Raw genomic sequence first — 18,795 nt, 5'->3', positions numbered from 1 at the left:
CGGCTAAATATCAACAAACGGCTAAATATCCGATATGTGTTCTTTATTCAGACTGCAGTAATGAAATCCAGACAACTTCAAATATGGGCTCTGCAGAGAAAAACTTAGCAAGTGTTTTATCAACATGCTCAGCTCTGCTGCTCATCCCAGAAATGTAAAACAAATCCTAAAATAAAATAGTAAAACTTGTACAAAAGTACATTTATAACCCACACTATAAATATTCTTCCAAACACAAATATTCCCACTTTTTGAGCAGTGCTAAGTTAACAAAACACAAAATATAGGATAAGCTATTTAGTAATGTAGTTATATAAGGTTTTGAATATTATTTTTACTACAAAAAACACATTAAGACGCCACAATGACAACTTCAGTGACTACAAGACTTCAGCACAAGCAGCAAACTACTTATATGAATCAAAATTCACATTGAACGACAATGAAATTTTGATTTTTTTTCAAAGGCTATATAGAAACCAAGCCACTAATTATTTACCTCATTGAATGGACGCCAACATTAAATATTTGGCATGGTTCAGCATTAGTTGACTGAGGAGAAATGAGTTGTGTCTTTGAATTCTTTTGGGGTCAATTGTCTACTGAACTTCAAGAAAGGGAATACCGACAGAAATGTGGAGCTCGGCCGGGAAAACAAATACAATCCGACAAACCCCAGCAGGAAATCCTTCCACTTACTTGAACCTTCTTCTGTCACCATGCCCAGTCCTTCTGCCTTGTTTTGCCTTTCAAATGCATTCAAGTCCAGGACGCTAGGGGGAAAAAAACACTTGAAAGTCAAGTTTGGGCACCAGATTCATGTTGTTTTGCTGCAGGGATAACGTCAGTGAGCCTTACCTGCATGACTGCATCAGTCCTGAGAGACTCTTGAAGAAGCCTGCATCTCTTTTCTCTTTCAAGTAATCAAGCATTTTCTGCAGTAAGAGACAGGAAGCTATGAAGAATCATTGTCTTCAAGGCGAATGCTGCATTTTTCTGGTATTACTGGACAGATGTATTAGATTTGATGCCGAGCACACTGACCTGCTGCACTTGCACATTGCCTCCATTTAAGATGGAGATGCCCAGTTTGAGGGTGCAGGTCACCATGGGGCCCAGACGCCCTGGAGAACAAACAATAGATAAATGTTGACATGCAAATCTTACAAAATTAGCAAATGATAAGGAAAGATAACAACTTGATCTTACCACACAGGGAGACCAACACATTGTAAGTCTGGTAGAATATTCTAATGTACATAAACAGTGATTTTCACCACATATATTCCCTGAATCTCCACGGTGTGCATTAAAATAAAACTGTGGACCAACAACACTTGCAGGAAGGCCTATGCAAAAGAAGGGGCATTTTAAATAAAAGCAATAGTCTGCTATTGATTCTCAGAAGGTTTTTTTCATTATATAAAAAAGTGCCTCATGATAGATTGTTTTAAAAGCCCCCAGCAAAGGAAAGTTGAAGAACCAACAACACTGAAAAAAATGGTGATGCCGAGTCAATGGGGTCTTCTTAAGAAATAAGGTTAAGACAATTTAAATATATGCAATGGTAAAATAATACAAAATGCATGAACTTAGTGCTAAAATTCTTAAAAATTACTTTTTCTCAGGAATACAAATCGATGCTTATGAATTAGATGGACGGCTTGTGTCCAGTGATTAAAAGACCACTATTCTCTATCAGTTGTAAGCATTTTCTATTAAAAACAGTCTTTATTGATGGAACAATGATTTTGCAGCTGAATAACTCAGGACAACTCCATTTCCTCTTACCTTTACTGGCGCTGATCATTTGCAGCACCATCTCAGCAGCCCCACGGGCGTGCAGCCTCGCCTGCTGGTACAAAATCTTCTGCTTTTCCATCTCTTTTTCCTGAAGGCCAACAAACACACACATACACATGAATAAGAACTGGCAAAACTGACATTTTTTGAAGAGACATATCACCACTGCAATGAAACCATAGAACCTCAAATGTCTTTTCTTTTCCTTCTTCCTCTTCTTCCTCCTCATCCTCCGCACAGCTCTGGAGACACACATGATTGGCATTTGAAGTATTTAAGGTAAGACAGGAAAGATTTGTGGTAATTTCTTTAAATAGGAATTGATAAAAGAACATTAAAAAAGGAGCTACCTTTGCCATCATATCCGCATATGCAATATACAAAGGATCTTCTTCCAAGTAACTGAAAAAGGCAGATCATATTCTATAACTTTAAACTATGAGATAAACACACCAGGCAGGTGGATGAATTAAAAAAATATGTTAAAATGTAAATTAAACACTATTTGCATTTTAAGGCTTAATTTCTATGTTTAAAGTCAGTATACTGAAACAGTGTTTGGAATAAGACATTGTTGTAACACTAGGATTTGGGGCTTTAATAATTGATTATTGTTTTTACTGCAGTGTCAGAAGTTGTGTTACTTTTGTTGTACATGAAAATAAGAAAACTGCAGAACCAATTACTCCACTGAAAGGCATTAGAATTTCTCTAAAGTCTGGTTTACTGGAGAAGGAGCCAATAAATCCTGAAATAAACTTCATTACTACTGACTGTAACGTTACTGACATGTGACTGTAAATAACATGAACATTAGCCTCCATCCACAGTATCTATGGTCTATATATTTCACCAAGTCTTTCTGATGTCATAGTTTATTTCAACTCATTTATTGTTGCATGTTCTAATTATAATCAGCCCATGAATCTGTTTCTTTGAGGGACTGCAGTACAGGAGACTTACGTCCACAAAAAAATAAGTAAATACAATACTCGGCCATTGTTACAAGTCATTTGCACAACATTGAATTGAGCAGTTTCACCTTCTCTCTGTCAGAGCGTTGTGGCTGAAGTGGAGGATGAGCTGGTGGAGAGGGTCAGGCTGGATCTCAGCCACCTCCTCTTCCTCCTCCTCCACAATCTTCATTGGGGTTTTCTGTAGGAGTCCACAGGAGTGAACGGTCAGCTCTGCTTGAACCTCAGTCGCCTTACAATGCCACCGATATAAACTTTATTCCAACATCTAGAATCTTTACAAACAGACTTATGCGAAATCACATTGGTCAACAACACTGAAATGATCCATTTACATTCATCGAGCACCGCATGCAGATGGGGGTTTTTTTGTTTGTTTTTCTGTCCCTGTGATGTATGGGGAGACAAAACAAGAAAGTTAAGCATGGAGGATGAACTGTGTTGAACAAGTTAAAATGCAAAATACAGTACATGCATGTTGGAGCGAACAGATGCAAGCAGTAAGCCATATGGCGGTACAACTTGGAGCATGGAGAATGATCCTGACAAGAGTTGAAATGTATCTGAAAAAGGAAAAGCTGACAAAATTGTCCTAATCCCAACAGAAAGTGATAATCAGACGTCTGAGCCGCTCGGTGTTAATATGCACTTTGACCTTCAATCAATGAGGTTTTGATGGAGTTGTTCCACATCTAAAGATCTAATATGAAATGTGATCTGCACATGGTCTACGCAAGCATGCCACTGAAGTCACGGCCACAAAAACTGTAACGTCACCTTCACACTCACGCTACAAACTTACAGGGTACAGTGAAAAGACAACTGATGGGTTGGATCCACATCTGACAGCCAAAGAGCTAGTGACAGTCTCCTACTGTAGTGAAAGGCCCTCCTTACCACTGCTGTCAGAAAGGCAAAGCCTGCTTTTCTAGAGCTGTGAGCGCTGGCGGACGCCCTGTGTCTCCTGAGTTGGTCATGCAGCCTCTGACCCCTGATGGATCTCTGTTTGAAGGATTTTGCGCGCCTAGATCGGGGACCCCTGGGTGCTTTAGGCGAGGTCCCCAGCCGGGCTCGTTCCCAAGGCTCAACGGGCACGGAGCTAAAGAAGCATTCGGCAGACAGGACTGGCAGAGGGGTGCCAACGCAGGGCACGCGGGGCGAGGCGGGCCCAGTACTTACTGCCAGATCCTGAACTAGCTTCTCCTCAAAGGAGTTCTCCTCTGCCTCTATCCAAAGTCTCTGATAGGCCGGGATGAAGAAGTTGATAGCACGATGCCTGGGAAGTGGGGAGGGGAGGGGAGGTGGGGAGGAATGAAGGGGGGAGTGGGGGAGGGAGGTACAGTGGCATTAGGGTGGGTACTGGTGAGTTTTTGGAGGAAACAGGAAGGAGAGATGTCGAGGGAAGGAAGGGGTTACAGGAAGTGCAGTTCAGGCAGGGTGGTGATTGGTCAATGTGGGATCCACTGGCTCTTCTGACTGGTCATGTTTAGTCTCGAAAAACAACTGCAGTGACTTTCATCTGGTTAGAAAATGCATGATAGGGGCATACACACTTTAAACTATGTGTGCAGTTTTCCAACACAATAATGGATCTTGTCATATTTCATTAAAAAAAATCCTTTACTGAGACCATATTAACACGGGGCATTCAAATGCAATCAGGACGATAGGATTGTGTCGACCCACATGATGGAGTGATGTGATAGAAAACACACAGTGACTACACTGACCATCATTTAAATATAAATTAACCTCTAATCAACGACTAATCATCATTTTAATTGAGATTCAAGCAATCTTTAACTGTGGATGACAAAGAACATGTTCACTAAAATGTACATAAACACCAATAGGTCTGATGGTGCACAGAGGGCCACATCTTTATATTTTTATTTTAGTTTTAGTTTCACAGCTGCCATTTAATCATCATGGTTCCATTCTCATCATGCCTGTATTTTTTTCTAAACATTTTAAAACAGTTAAACTGTCCAGAAATGTGCAGCGAGCTACTGTGCTGCCCCCAAATGACTTAAAATTTCATACCTGGCATGGTGCTGAATCTGGCCTCCCAGAATCAAATGGTGAACCCAAAGCTTTTTATCAGCTTTCTGTTAGTTTTTCATATTTTCTGAATATCATAAAATGCCAAGCATTTATGGTTGTGAGAAGAATGAAGGGTACAGAAAAATAAAGGTTAAATAGCAGAAAAACATGTGTTTAACTCTGAGGTGTGGCCAGGCAAACAAAAACCATTGTGCCACCGGCCAACTAAAACCAGGTTTATGATGACAGCTGAATATATTTTTGCTATTTTGTGAACATGTCCTATGTGTTTCAAGGCTGATAGGCCTGTGTGACATTAAGAAATTAAGTGCTAAGAGTAAAACATTTTTGAACATGTTTTTACATAACCAAACTGATTTTAGTGTTCTTCAGCAGCTTTTATGTGTCACCATTAGTTATACATGTGAAAAGGCAAAAAAACCTACTGATTTGTTATCTACAAATGTGCTTGTAATGTGTACCACACAATATAAGCTTTTGTATTTCACCCCTAATGTAGACACTGAATAATCCTATTGCCATTCGGGGTAAATGCAATCAAGTCGAAGTCATATCTGGAGAAGCATTTAAATGCCCTTTGTAAATGGGGTCACAGATACAGGATGTGTGACACTTTTGGCAAAGTGTTAGATGAAAAAGCATTTTTAAGGGACGAAATGACACAAAACATCTGAAATGTTACTGTATCCAGGCATAAAGGTGTTAACGATCATTCAGCTTGTTAAAGTGAAGTTGAATAGATTTCATTATGTCTCTCTTCTTCATTTCTTTCTTCATTCCTTCCTTCAGGGTTCACCTGAAATGAAACATGAGGCCTGCAGCTTGCAAGTATGTTTCTACTTTCAGAGTAAGTTTCTGTCATGCTCAGTCTAGCTGACCAATCAGAATCAACAGTGCAGAAACAGTCGGTTGCGAGGCAGAAATTGGTCCACAGCCTGGTGGATGAAGGTGGTGGTGGGGAGGAGGAGGAGGAGGAGGAGGTTGAACAGATGAAGCATTCGCCCTGTCGTTTCACTTTACCGTCAGCAGGGAGAACAGGCTGTCAAAGCTGGAGGCTTTGAACGCCCTTTCCAGCCAAACCTCCCGATAGCCATTCAGGAAGTAATTATTATTTTTGTATCTGAGGGAGCATGAGGTAGTATTATGCAGGAAAACAACACAGAAGAGAGAATGTCATTAGGGAGGCGATGAAGGGGTTTACATGAGCACACAATCAAGAGAAAAATGACCCCGCCCGCCCCCACTGGTACTTGGTGATTGCTTGTTATGTACTGTTAGATCGAGACAATGCAAAGTCTTAACTGGTTTGCTTAAACAGAGAATATGTTTTATTAATGAAACTTCATTTTCAAATGGTATGAAGAAGGGAAAAAAAAAGAGCTCTCACCTGGGCAGGTTGTAGAGCGGAGCCATACGGAAACAAGCCACAACAGCACGTTTGCGTTGTTTGGACAGCAATTTGTGCCACACACACTTCTTATTCCTCAGAGGTTGCTCCACCTGAGGATTAATATCAAACAATAAATAATTATGATTAGAGCACTGAGCAGTATTATATTTCTACTTTTATTGTGATATAACTTCATCGCTGAGAGTTTTGTTAGAGAAAATAGAAGTTTATCAAAAATTGGTCAAATGTATTTTATATTTCTTTAAATCATTCAGAATATATTTCACATATTTGTGCCTGATATTGTTGATTAGAAAATAAGTGACCACTTCATAGCGTGTGTACATTAGTGACTAGTGGATTCAAACCCACAACAATGTGATCCCATGTCGTCTCTAATGTTGGGGGTCATTGCTGTAATAGATTTTCAGACACCAATCTGTTTTGTATTGCATCCTGAAGAAAAAGACTGTCAGGCATTTCTGGGCTTCGTGTGTGTGTTGTGTTATGAAAAGTGTGTTTTCAAGTTGTTTACCAGCTCTAGGTGGAAGACGGCAGCAGAGATGCTCTGGACTCGGTCCACGGTGTGTTCAGGGTTTGCTGGTTCTTCACTCTTCACCACAACATCTCTGTACAGATTCATCTGCCACTGGACCGCCGGGTCGTCAGACTACACACAAAAGGTCACATCCAGAACATACGACAAACAATGCGGATGTAATCTTTTTTTATGTGTGCAAATCTGTAGAATGTCTGAAGAAACCTGCAGGTGGTTGATGCCAAAAACACAAAAACTTGAATGCTTTATTATGATCTATATCTATAACAACAGAAATGCTTATGGTGGATAACTACTGTCTTAGTTTATCCTAATTATCTGAAGTTAGAAGCAATAAATACACTTGCTACAGGAAATCATGCTTAACTGCCACCATTTTTGTGGTTTGAGTTGCAGAAACAAGTTTACCTTGTCCTGGAGGTGGAGATTCTGCCGCACATGCTCCTTCACCTCATCATCTGTGTCTTTCTATGGAGGGAATCATTGTTCATGACTTAGAAGTGTGAGTTTATTCACTAAAATGCAGTGAGTCACTTTTAAAGTACAGTAAAGAAGTAAAAAAGCTTTTTTCATTCTAAAAACATAATCATGACAGCCTGGAAGCACGGCTGCCATTAGATATTGTCATATTAAGATGATTAAACTGCTAGCAGAGCAGATCACACAGACTGAAGATTAAAGTACATACACATCACTGTAGGTCCAGTCACGAGGCAGCACTGTAGTTAAATCTTTAATGAAGAAACTTTTAATCATCCCTTTTCACAAGCCCAATTTCCAGCTTGATTAAAAATATGTATCAGTCAAATTATAAGCCCAAGAAGATAAATGTAATCATATAGAGGGCATGTACTGGATCTCTGTAGAAACATTTAATTCCAGTCTCAAAAAAAATGTTTATCTCACCAGGCTGTAGCGTATCTTAGCCAATGAGATGAGCTCCTGGTCTCCGGGCGTACACATGTTGAGACCGATTGGAAGCATCTTCTTCAGGGCCGCTACGATCAGAGACGTCTGGATGGAGTAGTATTCACCGCGGCGCCGCTTGTGCTTCCTCTCCTGGTCACCACCCGACTGCAGAGAGATAAAATAGTTTAGTGTGTGTCGGAAGCTCATTGAGAGTTTAGTGGACCTGGAGACGATAGACATGTTTGAATGTATTTTTAAAAGGCACATTTGCATAACAATGAGGTGGGTATCATCTTAACATTTACCATGTTTTGAGACAAAATTGAACATTATGAAAAAATTGATTCTAAAAAAAGTAATTTGTTTTTTGCATTTTCAATGTCACAACCTTGGCACTGTATCCCAAATAAACAAAGACATTGTCTACTTTTATTTAATAGAAAGCAATTTATTCAAAAGAATTGTAATTACAACATTATCTGAAATGGCCTTTCTACAATTTTACCTCATATCTATGGACTCATTGATAATTTATCTGTTCATCTGTGCTGAACAATAGTCAAAGTATTTTCAGGTCAAATTCCTTCTTATTTTTCTTAGTGGAAACTTTTCTGATGTCAACTTTAATCTTGAAGTTGTGTTACACACAATCAATACAATTAACTACTGATTATTTGTATCTACAAAGTACAACACACACTTGGTCTTGGTTTAGCACGTTTTAAAAAGTTCATTTTGGATTTTTTTTTGTTTTGTTACAATCTCAGAGTCACATCCTGTATAATTCCATATATTTGGATGTGTTGGCGAAATACTCCAATAATATATTTTGTACAGATCAATGGATAACCAAACTGTTGTTCTATATACAAAAGGTGAAAAGAAATGTTATTTTTGATTAAAAAAGAGCAGATCTCTCGCCTTAAATGTGTCACTTTGTAGCTCTGTTTGAATTTATACATACAATCTGAAATACACTCTGTAATGACTGTCTGATGCCATCAGGAAGCAATAAATGTGCTTCACAATAAATCAGCAGCATTATTATAGAGTATTTTAAGACTTCGGGAGAGTTTTCTGAACTGTGAGTAATCACGTCAAAACAGTCCAAGAGCTCAAATAAATCAGCCAAGTCCGCAGCCACAACAAATAAGGAACAAACTCTCACAGCGACAGCTTGTTGACCCACACACTGTCAAGGTCCAGATATACGACAAAAAACTCATAGATTGTAAAAAAAAAACACACACAAAAAACCCCTGACATTGAGGTGAATATAAGAGGCCTGAACTGGTATGATTCATTTGTGCTACATATTCGGCTTGTTCAGCACAGCTGGTGAAAAACACAAGTCCCGAGTCCCGAGAAGTTTTCATCACATTAGCAGGAGTTTTGAAGTTAAAACTCTGTGAAATCTTATCGGAAAACGGGGGGTCAAACCTTTGCTAAACTTCTGACCAAGTAAAGAGGAAACCGTGCAGACAGAGATCTCCCCTGCTCCACCTATACTATGAATATACATTTACTATATTTTACCTCACCTTTATTCTAAATATTTCTGACGCATGATTGTATAAATGTTTTCTTTAACATGTTTTACTGCCCTGTAGGAAGTTTTGGCCTTTGTGACAGAAAACCCCCAGATGTGACGACTCTAAGAAGCAATCCTTCATTAGGGAAACCGGCTTTAGTGACCCCAGAATGTGTCGCCAACCTCGAGCCAGTTTATGACGCTAAATCACATTCAAGGATGCACGTATCTTTACCTTGGACATATTTGTCTGGCCCTCACCGGTCAGGAAGCCCAGGTTGTTGATCTCATTCTGAACTACAAAGTTTTGCTCCTCACGCTTGAAGTTCTGCATTCAGAGAACAAAATGAAAAAAACACATCACAAAATGTCAGTTATTTCTTCTGTAACACTGTTTAATAATAATCTTTGATTGATCTTCAATCACTTCATACAGAATAGTTTCAGTGACTGTCGATTAATGCCTGCCTGTGGATATTCATCATTTAATGTATTTGTAAATTGATTGTGAAACATTTTTATATTTTCCTCCTGGGACAAAAGAAAAATCTATTCAAAGAAGCTTAAAGTATTTCATTCTTCTAGTCTTACGGCATGGTTGGGATGGTTTGCCTTCAATCTCATACACACTTCTTTAAAAAGACCAGTGGAGTTTTTTCACCAACATTCAGTGGTTGCATCAAAATAGCATGAAAACAAAAACTTCATGAAACAAACAGTTCCACTGATATAGAAATGCTACTAAAGGCCTCGATATATCACACAATAACATTCTAGTGAAACAGTTCAAACAAATAAAGAGTGACATTCCAAAGGACCTACGTCAACAGGCTGTGTCCCAGGAGGACATAATTGATTATTGATGCGACAGAGTGAAGAGTGAAACTTACGTGTGATTTGCACCAGAGGATGAAGATGTCAGCCACCATCCTGAAGAGGTCAGTGGAGTCTGCATCTGGCTCTTTTAGCCACCTGGACCTGCAGTGAGCAAACATGCATCCAATGTGTGTGTGAATGTGGTGTAGATGTCAGGTCGCTCCTGTGCAAGACGACACAACAAAAATATCTTCATGCATGTACAGAAGAAAATGTTGATGTTAGAGGTTATTCTTGTACAAGTAACTTCTGAAATAAACATTTAGAAAATAAATCTGTAGATGATCATGCCATCATAAATCCCCCTTCAAAAGCCTTAAAGTAAAATGTGTTTTAATCATTGCGTGTAAGTCAATGGCACCTGTTGTTGTCCACATAGCGGATGAGCATGGGGTAGAAAGCGTAGAGGTCCCTGCAGAGGACAGCAAACTCGTCCAGGATGAGTAGTTCAGCCTCCTGGTTGTCTCCTTTGCCATCAGCCTTCAGCAGCTCCTCTTCAGCCACGACCTGCATTGACAGCACACCACCAACTCCTCATTGTCTACAAGCAGTTCATGTCTCCACATGTGGCTCCTTCAATCTCATCTCGGTATTTCATACTCAAAATACATTGTGAACAAACAGAAAATTTACAGACTGGCTTTTTTTGACATCAGACAGCTTCTTTTGAATTCTGTTATACGAGTCAGCAATCGAAGTACTTTAACTGCAGTTTTTACTCTGCAGTCAATACAACAGCGAACTGTAGTACAATGAAGTGTACAGTGTATTTAAAACTCCCACCTTCACTGTCTTCTTCTTTAGTTTGTCCAGAGTGGAAAGGAAGTGGGTCCTCAGCAGATCTGCTCCGGCTTTACAGATGATTGGTTGAGAGTAGACTGGAGAAGGAGGCATGGATATTTCTATTCAGTGTCTCTGGAGGCAAGTGTCTCTGGTGCAAACTGGTAAAGTAATCAGCGAATCTAGCAATTTTAAATACACTTTTGAGATAAGAGTTGCATTTTTTCCATTTTCTTTCTCTCTAACACGCTCAACTTTAAGGAAACTGATTTGCAATAAAAGGAAAACATTAATTCCAATTAACAGTGACAATCATGGGCATACATTGATGACAACTTAAAAAAACTAAACTGGATAACTCTAAACAAGAGAATTCTGCAACAAATCACACATAAGAAAAATTATTCACACAAAATGTTAAAAGCACCACTTTGTTTGTATAATTTTTTTTGAGAAAACAAGAAGCTTGGATGGTCAAAATTAGGTTTGCACATGTCCAACAAAGAAAAGTTTGAGTCAGTGTGTTAGAAGAACAGATTTGAAAAGCAGCTTCTGAAGGCTGAGAAAATGTCTTGGGCCATTTCCAAAAAACAGCTAACTATGTCAACTGGGCTCCAATTAAGTTACTTTGTGAGTGTGTATTATTATGCTGGTGGGCATAGTCTCTATTGATGAAAGGGTCAATAGTTTAATCTGTGTTTGTGAATAAAAACTGATAAACCTTGAGAACCCCGTTTCCCTCTGCGTTAGGGACGAGCTGATGCAGCTGGATCTTACCTGCAATCCTCTTCATCCACGGGGCGTCGTCGATGCCCAGGTTGTTGTTGAGGATCTTGAGGATGTTCCCCAGGATGATGCTGAGGTGTTCAGACGTCACCATGGTGCAGCAATCGGCCTCTGGCGGCGAGTTCTCGGGACCCTTCTCCCACCAGTAGGACAGATAGTTGCACAGCATCGGGAGAATCACCTCAATGACCTGCAAAAGACAGACTGAGGATTAAACACCTGGATGTGAAGGCACAAAGGAGAGATACACATAACGTTTTTGCAAATTTGATCCATCTGAATTGTGCAAAAACATAATGATAACATCATTGTTACTTCATTATAACTGGATTTATTTTGATTTTATGGCTATTGAATTTTCAAAAAATGTACAATGAGTTCACCTTCCAACATGAATTCCATTGATTTATTGAACCATCTCACAATTTTATTCCAAGAATTCAATAAATCATTTAGTAGCAGCCTCGATACATCTTTACACATTTCTGAATATATTATAAATTCAGTAGACTGAATTATTAGCCTCAATAATAGGAACTAACAACTCAGCTCTTGGTCAACATATAAATGTCATATTAAAATCACAGACCTGCGGCATGTCGCTGTAGCGAGCGCCAGACTCTGAGACGTCGTTGACGTCTTTGAGCAGTCGGTCCAGACGAGGCATTTCTGGGCACATCTCCTCCACGGTGTCGGGCATGCTCAAGACTGGGAGGGAGAAACGTCAGTCACCGTGAATGATTACATCAAACTGGAAAGGACGTAGAACATGTTGCGGTGAAGGAGGATGAACGCTCACTGGCCCGTTCTCTGGGAGTCTTGGTGTTGAAGACTGACAGTGGGTTGTGGGCGTTTAGATGAGGCTCGAGGAACGCCACTGGCATGGCCCCCACAAGTGTTGACAAGCTCTCCCCAAAAGCTGGCAGATGTCTGTTTACGACATGTAAATTGTTAGATTATCCAGTGAGAAAAAAAAACAACCCATAAAGCACAGTACTTTTGGGAAAAGGTTCTTTATTTTTGGGTGCTTGCAAACATAAATTCTTTTGGAGTTAGTGTGGGGACAGTCCTTGAAAATTCATCCTCTTTTTTGCACAGCGCTGCAAGATGACACTAAGATAAATTAGGGCTGTTTGCAAGGTAAAGTTGTAGTCAACCTTGTTGCATTAATTATTTTACAGAATGAGTCAGCTGAAGGTGAGCAACACTTTCTGACAATGTTAAAATCCTTTTTTTGAACACCACAATTTATTTAAGATACAATTTAATTGTTTAAAAAAAAAAAACATTTTTAAATCCATCATATTCAAATCCTTGCAAAGCTTTTACGAGAGTATCAGCAAAAATTATTCTATAAAAAAGTTTAACCTTATCAAAATCAACTGTGACAAGCGCAAAGCAGTGAACTGCTGCTATTTCACACCCCTCTTGGAAAAAAAAAAAAGCTGGCTTCCTACCTCTCCACAAAGACGTTCTTTCCCGTTCCCAGGGAGTAGAAACACATCAGGATTCGGTAGCAGGAGAGCTGTACGTCATTCACTGAAAGTGATTTTCAAATATCATCATCAATCCTACATAGACAAATGTAAAAATGAACATGAAACAGAAGTATGCATCAAAATGTAATCATTAATTATCAGGGAAAACTCTGTGATATTTACTACATGTGTACTGTTTAAATGTAGGAACTGAATAAATATTTAAGATGTAAATAGAAAGTCCATCTAAAAGATGTGCAATGGACTGTGTTGTATTTACAAAGGAAAACAAACCCAGCAGAAACTGGAGAGTGCCGGGTGTGAAACGGACTTACACAGCAGGTCGACTCCAAAATCCTGCGCTTTGATGTGTTCGAAAAGGGCAGTGAGGATAGGAAGCAGAGCCACAGTCACATAGTTGATGCTCTGACTGACACTCTTCATCTGAGCTCGAGACTGGAGGAACTTCCCCAGTTTCAACATCTCCAGCAGCTTCTCCAGGTCCTCCGCTGCATTCTCGAAGAAAGTCCTGAAGCCGGCTTTCACCAGCTCTGAGCCGGACTTCATCACTGTTCTGGGGGAAAAGTAGGAAATCAAAAGGCTAGAATGCAGAAAACTGGCTAGTTATATGATTTATGGACACTTTTGAAGTCAAATTTGTCTATTCAAGAAACATTTTTACAGAACATGTGTATTTACCTGGTGTCCAGTGAGTGAGTGAGGATGTCCAAACAGCTCACCATCATCGCTGAATCACTTCCTGTGACAAGACACATCGACTGTAATCATGGAAAAGGATTTAAAGCAAAGAGAAACACAAGCATGAGAACAGAGGCATAGATTCTCTTACCAAAGAGAGAAATCCTGTGTCTGACAAGAGCTGCCAGCTTACAGAACAGGCTGAAAAAGGAAAGGCGGTGAAGACGGAAGTGAAGGAAAGCCGAGCAGGTTTTGCGAAAATATGCTCCGGCAGTTTAAAGCGAGGGAGTGAGGTACAAAGTAAAGAAACTTTACAAAGGGTATGTGTTGGCTTCACACAATACCTGGTGACCATCTCCTTCTCTTTGCTGGAGGCACAACCGGAGCTGCTCAGGTTTTTACTGGGCGTGGACAAGAAGTACAGGCAATGGTTCTTAAAAGTCTGATCAGTCAGAGGAAGCAGCACCTGGAGAAGAGGAAGTAATTAAAAAAAAAAAATTTTAAAATAAAAACCTCAACAAAAGCCCCGTGCAACTTTTGGGAAAATGTCCTCCACCTTAGCAAAGAACTTGATCTCCTGGTCGTGCGGCGATTTGTCCGTCTTCCCGCTGGTGGCCATCGCCTCTGGAGCGAGAAAAAGAAATGATAAGCACAATTAAAACCAGCTCGCAAAAGGGACGCTCCAGCGTATGTGCCCATTGGGGGCGAGACACTCACCAAGATGAGCGATGAACTCCTGAGCGGAGTCGACATACTTCAGCAGCCGCTTGAGGAACTTGAATGAAAATCGCTTCTCCATGGAAGACGAGTCCTGCTCCATGTCCTTCAGACCTCTGTGGGACAGAAACATCCACAACCTTAACAGAAGCTTTACTTCATTTGAACGACTCAGATTTGAGCCAAGAAGTGAGTTTTATTTGAAAGTCAGTTAAAAGACAAAAAGTTCTTTTGATGTAAAGAATGATTTTCAAACCACTTTTGACTTTAAAAAGAGAAAAACAACAGTGAGTGACAGGAGGCTGACCTTGTAATGGCATAGCCGCTAATCTGCAGGAATTTGAAGAGCTCCTGGGCTTTCTCTCGGTCTCTGTACTTCTCTTTAGCAGTCAAGGTGTCATAGGGAACCAGCAGCGGGTGGGTCCCTCCTCCTGCCCGGTTCAATGAAATCGAGTCACATTCACTTTGAACCAAACCAAGACTTTTCAAACTGCAGAATTTCATGCCGCGCACCTTTACTCGCAAGTTCGCTTTTCTTTTTCTTGGCCCAAATGTTGTGGTAATTTTCTGCAACCACTTCCACCATGCCCTGCAGATAGATTACATTGTGTCGGATTACTTTCCTCTAATTTGTATAAAAGTGAAATTAAAACTGACCTGCAACTCTCTTGACAAAGTGACATTGTGCAGGTCCATGGGAGCAGGACTGAATCCATTAACCTGCAGATTCAGGAAGAGAGAGTGCAAACACAAAAAATGAAAACGATTTATGTTTTCATAGTTAAACATTGTAAGCGACACCTAAAGATGGATGATGTTGGAGAGACCATGTTTTCATTTCATTGTGAGTGAAAACGCAGCAGCATGACCGGACTTTCATGACAGTCGGTCTTCTTAGTAGGTCAAGGTGGGGAAAAAAAGCATTGAACTATCCTTCTTAAGTCAAGCTGCAGGATAAAACACTGCACTCTTTATGACTAATGAAAGACATTAAAGTGAGACCATTATTTATGTAAGTCATTAGCTTTGTCAGTGTGTGTTATTCTTGCATGACATGAAGGTAGTCCTCCCATTTCCTTTTTTTAAACTGTACCATCTAATATTAATTATCTTTTGAACAGAGTGCGAGTCACGGCACTAAAGACTGACAACTTCACAAAGTTAATGTGGTCAATTAGAATCGCTCGGAGGAGCGTTAGAGACCACAACCATGACTATTAATGGTGTGAAATATGGGAATCGTAATGTGAATAGAGAGGCCACCTGAGACTCGGAGATCTTGCGCTGCTTTTCAGTCTCTCGTTGCTGGAACAAGGCTTCTCCCTCTTTGGTCCTCTCAATGTTCCAGCCCATTGCCAACATGCTCTTCAGTGACTCTTTCACTGGCCAGCGGTAAGTTTCTCTCTCCTGAAGATTGACAAGCAAACAAGTTATGTTTATTCCACAAACTATTTGCACCAGCTGGGTGATTGTACAAGTTATATCTGTAGTTTTAGTAATGGTTTCTTTATTATAAGTAAACATTAAAACTCGTCACATTACTGTGACTTATATGCCGCCACTTGTACTGTTATGTAATGTTATCTTTCTGTTTTTATAATTTGTCTATCAAATGTATGCGTGTATTGTTGATTCATCATACTCTCTTTACACAATGATGTCAATAATGTCATTTTTTTGGTCTTTTTCAAAATAAAGATGTCTGAATAAAAAATAAAAATAAAAAAAATCAGTTTTGAACAAAAACATTCATCTTCCTGCAACAATATTAAACCATCAGTTTGTGCACAGCCCCGCAGGCAGCAGCCCGCTGTGCCTTTACCTTCTCACTGAGAGCTTTGTATGGCTTCAGTAACGAATGGCTTTTGGCTTGCTCATCCACGCTGTCCCCATATTTCCAACCTGCTGACATCTGCAACAACAGTTTCACAGACAATGTAATGTATTGCATTTTATTGCACCAGAACATAACAACTACAAATACACACTATAATTGAAGTCAGCCTTTCTTTGCATTTCTGTGCTGACCAGGCTGTGTGCCTACATAAATTGAAAAAAAAAACTCAAACGTCAGGCAGTCGTGGGGGACTGACCTTCTCCGAGGACCATTTGTCATGGGAATGCTCTGCATATTTGTTGGCAATGTACTCAAGTTTTTCAGGAAGAGAGATACTAGAAAGTAGAAATCATGTTCAGATGTTCAGAAATCTATTTGACTTGCATATTGGGATGGTAAAAACAAGCATTTATTGAAGGTAAATGTCAATTCTATATGGTTTTCCAACAGAGCACCTACTTGGCAGTGTTGATAGGTCTGGGGTCAAAGTTCCCCTGTGCATCCACCGACGCTTGTTTCTCCAGAGTCGCCCCTAAACTGGCATCCACAAAGTCGGGGGGCAGGGCTCCAGCGATGGCGCACAGGCATGATTTTGCCATTTTGAAAAGTTCAGCATCATACTTCTACAACAAAGAAACGGCACAGAGGAGGTCACAAACTGGTTCTCAAACCACTTTGTGCATTTTTAAAGCGACGTCTTCTTCGACTTAAGAGAGAGCAAAGCAGTGAAATGATCGAAAAAGGGCTGAACATGAAGGAGAGGAGTTCGGGAAAGGCTGCAGCGAGTCACGGCCTGTCACACACTGATAAATCATTCATCTGTTTGGGCTCACATGCACTTCGCTGAGCTTCCACTTCACTGCCTCTGCCCACCAGGAGTGTTTCTCTCAGGAGAGCCACACTAGAGTGTGGAGAACCCCAGACTTTCTCAAAACAAAATAAAAACCAAATCAGCACCATACATCAAAAGGTTTTATCAGAGCAAATATCTGGAGGCTCTTATGCTTACTGTCAAACAAAGAGAGACATTGGGGAAGTGCTCTTCGGATGAAAAAAATTCCTCCCTTTCTCATCGTGAGTGAAGTTACTTCATTAGCAGAGTAGAAAATACCCACAAAGTAATCACATCTAATACAGTATCAGTTTCAGCACACCTTTGTATTCAAAGACACACTGTAGATTAATACAGACGTATCACATCATGAATGAACACAGAATTATTATTAAAACAAATGTGCTTTTAAATTAGGTTCTTCAAAGTAAACACTTTTTACTTTGATGACAGCTTCGCACAAGATTCTTGCTCAGTTTCATGAAATAGTCACTTAAATAGTTATTAATGAACAGGTGTGACAAAAAGGTAAAAAGTGGATTTCTTCTTCAGACCACCAGTTGTAATGTGTAGAGGAGGGGTTTTATATGTAATGAATTGCCATTACCACCGCACTAACCACTAAATTCAGAAGAAAAGTCATTTCCTCCTTAGATTATAACACTGTGAAATATCTTCTGAAGTGTATTACATTTTAATTTCACACAAATTAGGGAGTCAAACTTCCTATCATTGGTAACAGCGATAGAAATATAAGGTCCTGATGAGTGTGAGTTAACTGTCAAACCGGTAATGTTTGGTGTGTGTGTTTTATTTGAGAAAATATCAGTCTTACTGTGCTTATTTTCCATTTTCCTCATGATTTCTTCTCAAAATATACACAGAAGGTGTATTAAAACCCATCTCTTATCTGCTTTTTTAAGCAATCACTCACCTATATATTAGTTAGTATTAAGTGCAGTACATTAAGTTAGTAGTTCCCATACTTTGTTTTCCAGACCTGCCTTTTAGAAATCTTCAGGGCCTCACACCTATACATACGCATACTACTTTTTACATTCACAATTCATTGCACCTCTCTTTAATAAATGTTTGAGACAAGGGGACACTAATACCACAATAGCTCCTAAAACATGAGCAGCACTCTGAAAGAGGAGAAATAACACTAAACCAGAACATTATCTTTGCAAAATTAAACTGGACTCATTGTGAAACAAAACATCTGTGTAATCAGAGTGAATCCCCTCATAACGCCACATCAGTCAACACATCCCTGAGCTGTGCCCACATGCAATGGCTCCAAGGCCCTCTGGTCCCCACTATCTTAAGTTATCATTAACTTTTGGTGCATTAGGCACACTGTCTTAGCTTTGATTCTTGTTTTACCTTCTGAGAAAGCGAGTCAAAGATTCCCCAGAAGAGTTTCTTGGTGAGAAGGAGCTCCTCCTCGGAGGCTGTCCCAAAGCTGCCCATTCCAGACGGCAGACAGTAGTACTTCCAGTTCTGCTCGTAGTGGTTGATGAGCAGCTGCAGATGACAGAAAAAAAGATTCTGGTTCAA

At 39.8% G+C, this 18,795-nt stretch overlaps 1 protein-coding gene across 1 annotated transcript in view; it reads right to left on the bottom strand.

Annotated features, from left to right (window-relative positions):
- The window catches only part of ryr3 (ryanodine receptor 3), a gene marked incomplete at its 5' end in the record, with an annotated part of 112,208 nt that overhangs the window by 14,883 nt on the left and 78,530 nt on the right, over positions 1–18,795 (bottom strand). The window contains 34 exon segments of the mRNA XM_080514075.1: positions 700–773; positions 859–935; positions 1,045–1,124; positions 1,792–1,891; positions 1,989–2,045; positions 2,154–2,205; positions 2,846–2,958; positions 3,957–4,053; positions 6,229–6,341; positions 6,767–6,901; positions 7,199–7,258; positions 7,697–7,864; positions 9,466–9,558; positions 10,121–10,208; positions 10,468–10,613; positions 10,890–10,984; positions 11,664–11,862; positions 12,262–12,380; positions 12,472–12,602; positions 13,130–13,211; positions 13,486–13,724; positions 13,850–13,910; positions 14,001–14,050; positions 14,194–14,315; positions 14,406–14,473; positions 14,567–14,682; positions 14,874–14,997; positions 15,080–15,155; positions 15,224–15,286; positions 15,830–15,973; positions 16,389–16,478; positions 16,660–16,738; positions 16,863–17,026; positions 18,622–18,762. Coding sequence (XP_080370201.1) covers positions 700–773; positions 859–935; positions 1,045–1,124; positions 1,792–1,891; positions 1,989–2,045; positions 2,154–2,205; positions 2,846–2,958; positions 3,957–4,053; positions 6,229–6,341; positions 6,767–6,901; positions 7,199–7,258; positions 7,697–7,864; positions 9,466–9,558; positions 10,121–10,208; positions 10,468–10,613; positions 10,890–10,984; positions 11,664–11,862; positions 12,262–12,380; positions 12,472–12,602; positions 13,130–13,211; positions 13,486–13,724; positions 13,850–13,910; positions 14,001–14,050; positions 14,194–14,315; positions 14,406–14,473; positions 14,567–14,682; positions 14,874–14,997; positions 15,080–15,155; positions 15,224–15,286; positions 15,830–15,973; positions 16,389–16,478; positions 16,660–16,738; positions 16,863–17,026; positions 18,622–18,762 — 3,616 coding nt within the window.

This window comes from Blennius ocellaris, assembly GCF_963422515.1.
Source record: "Blennius ocellaris genome assembly, chromosome: 18".
NCBI classification, from domain to species: domain Eukaryota; kingdom Metazoa; phylum Chordata; class Actinopteri; order Blenniiformes; family Blenniidae; genus Blennius; species Blennius ocellaris.
The sequence above is the reverse complement of the archived record's forward strand: the minus strand, read 5'-3'. Positions and strand labels throughout refer to the sequence as shown.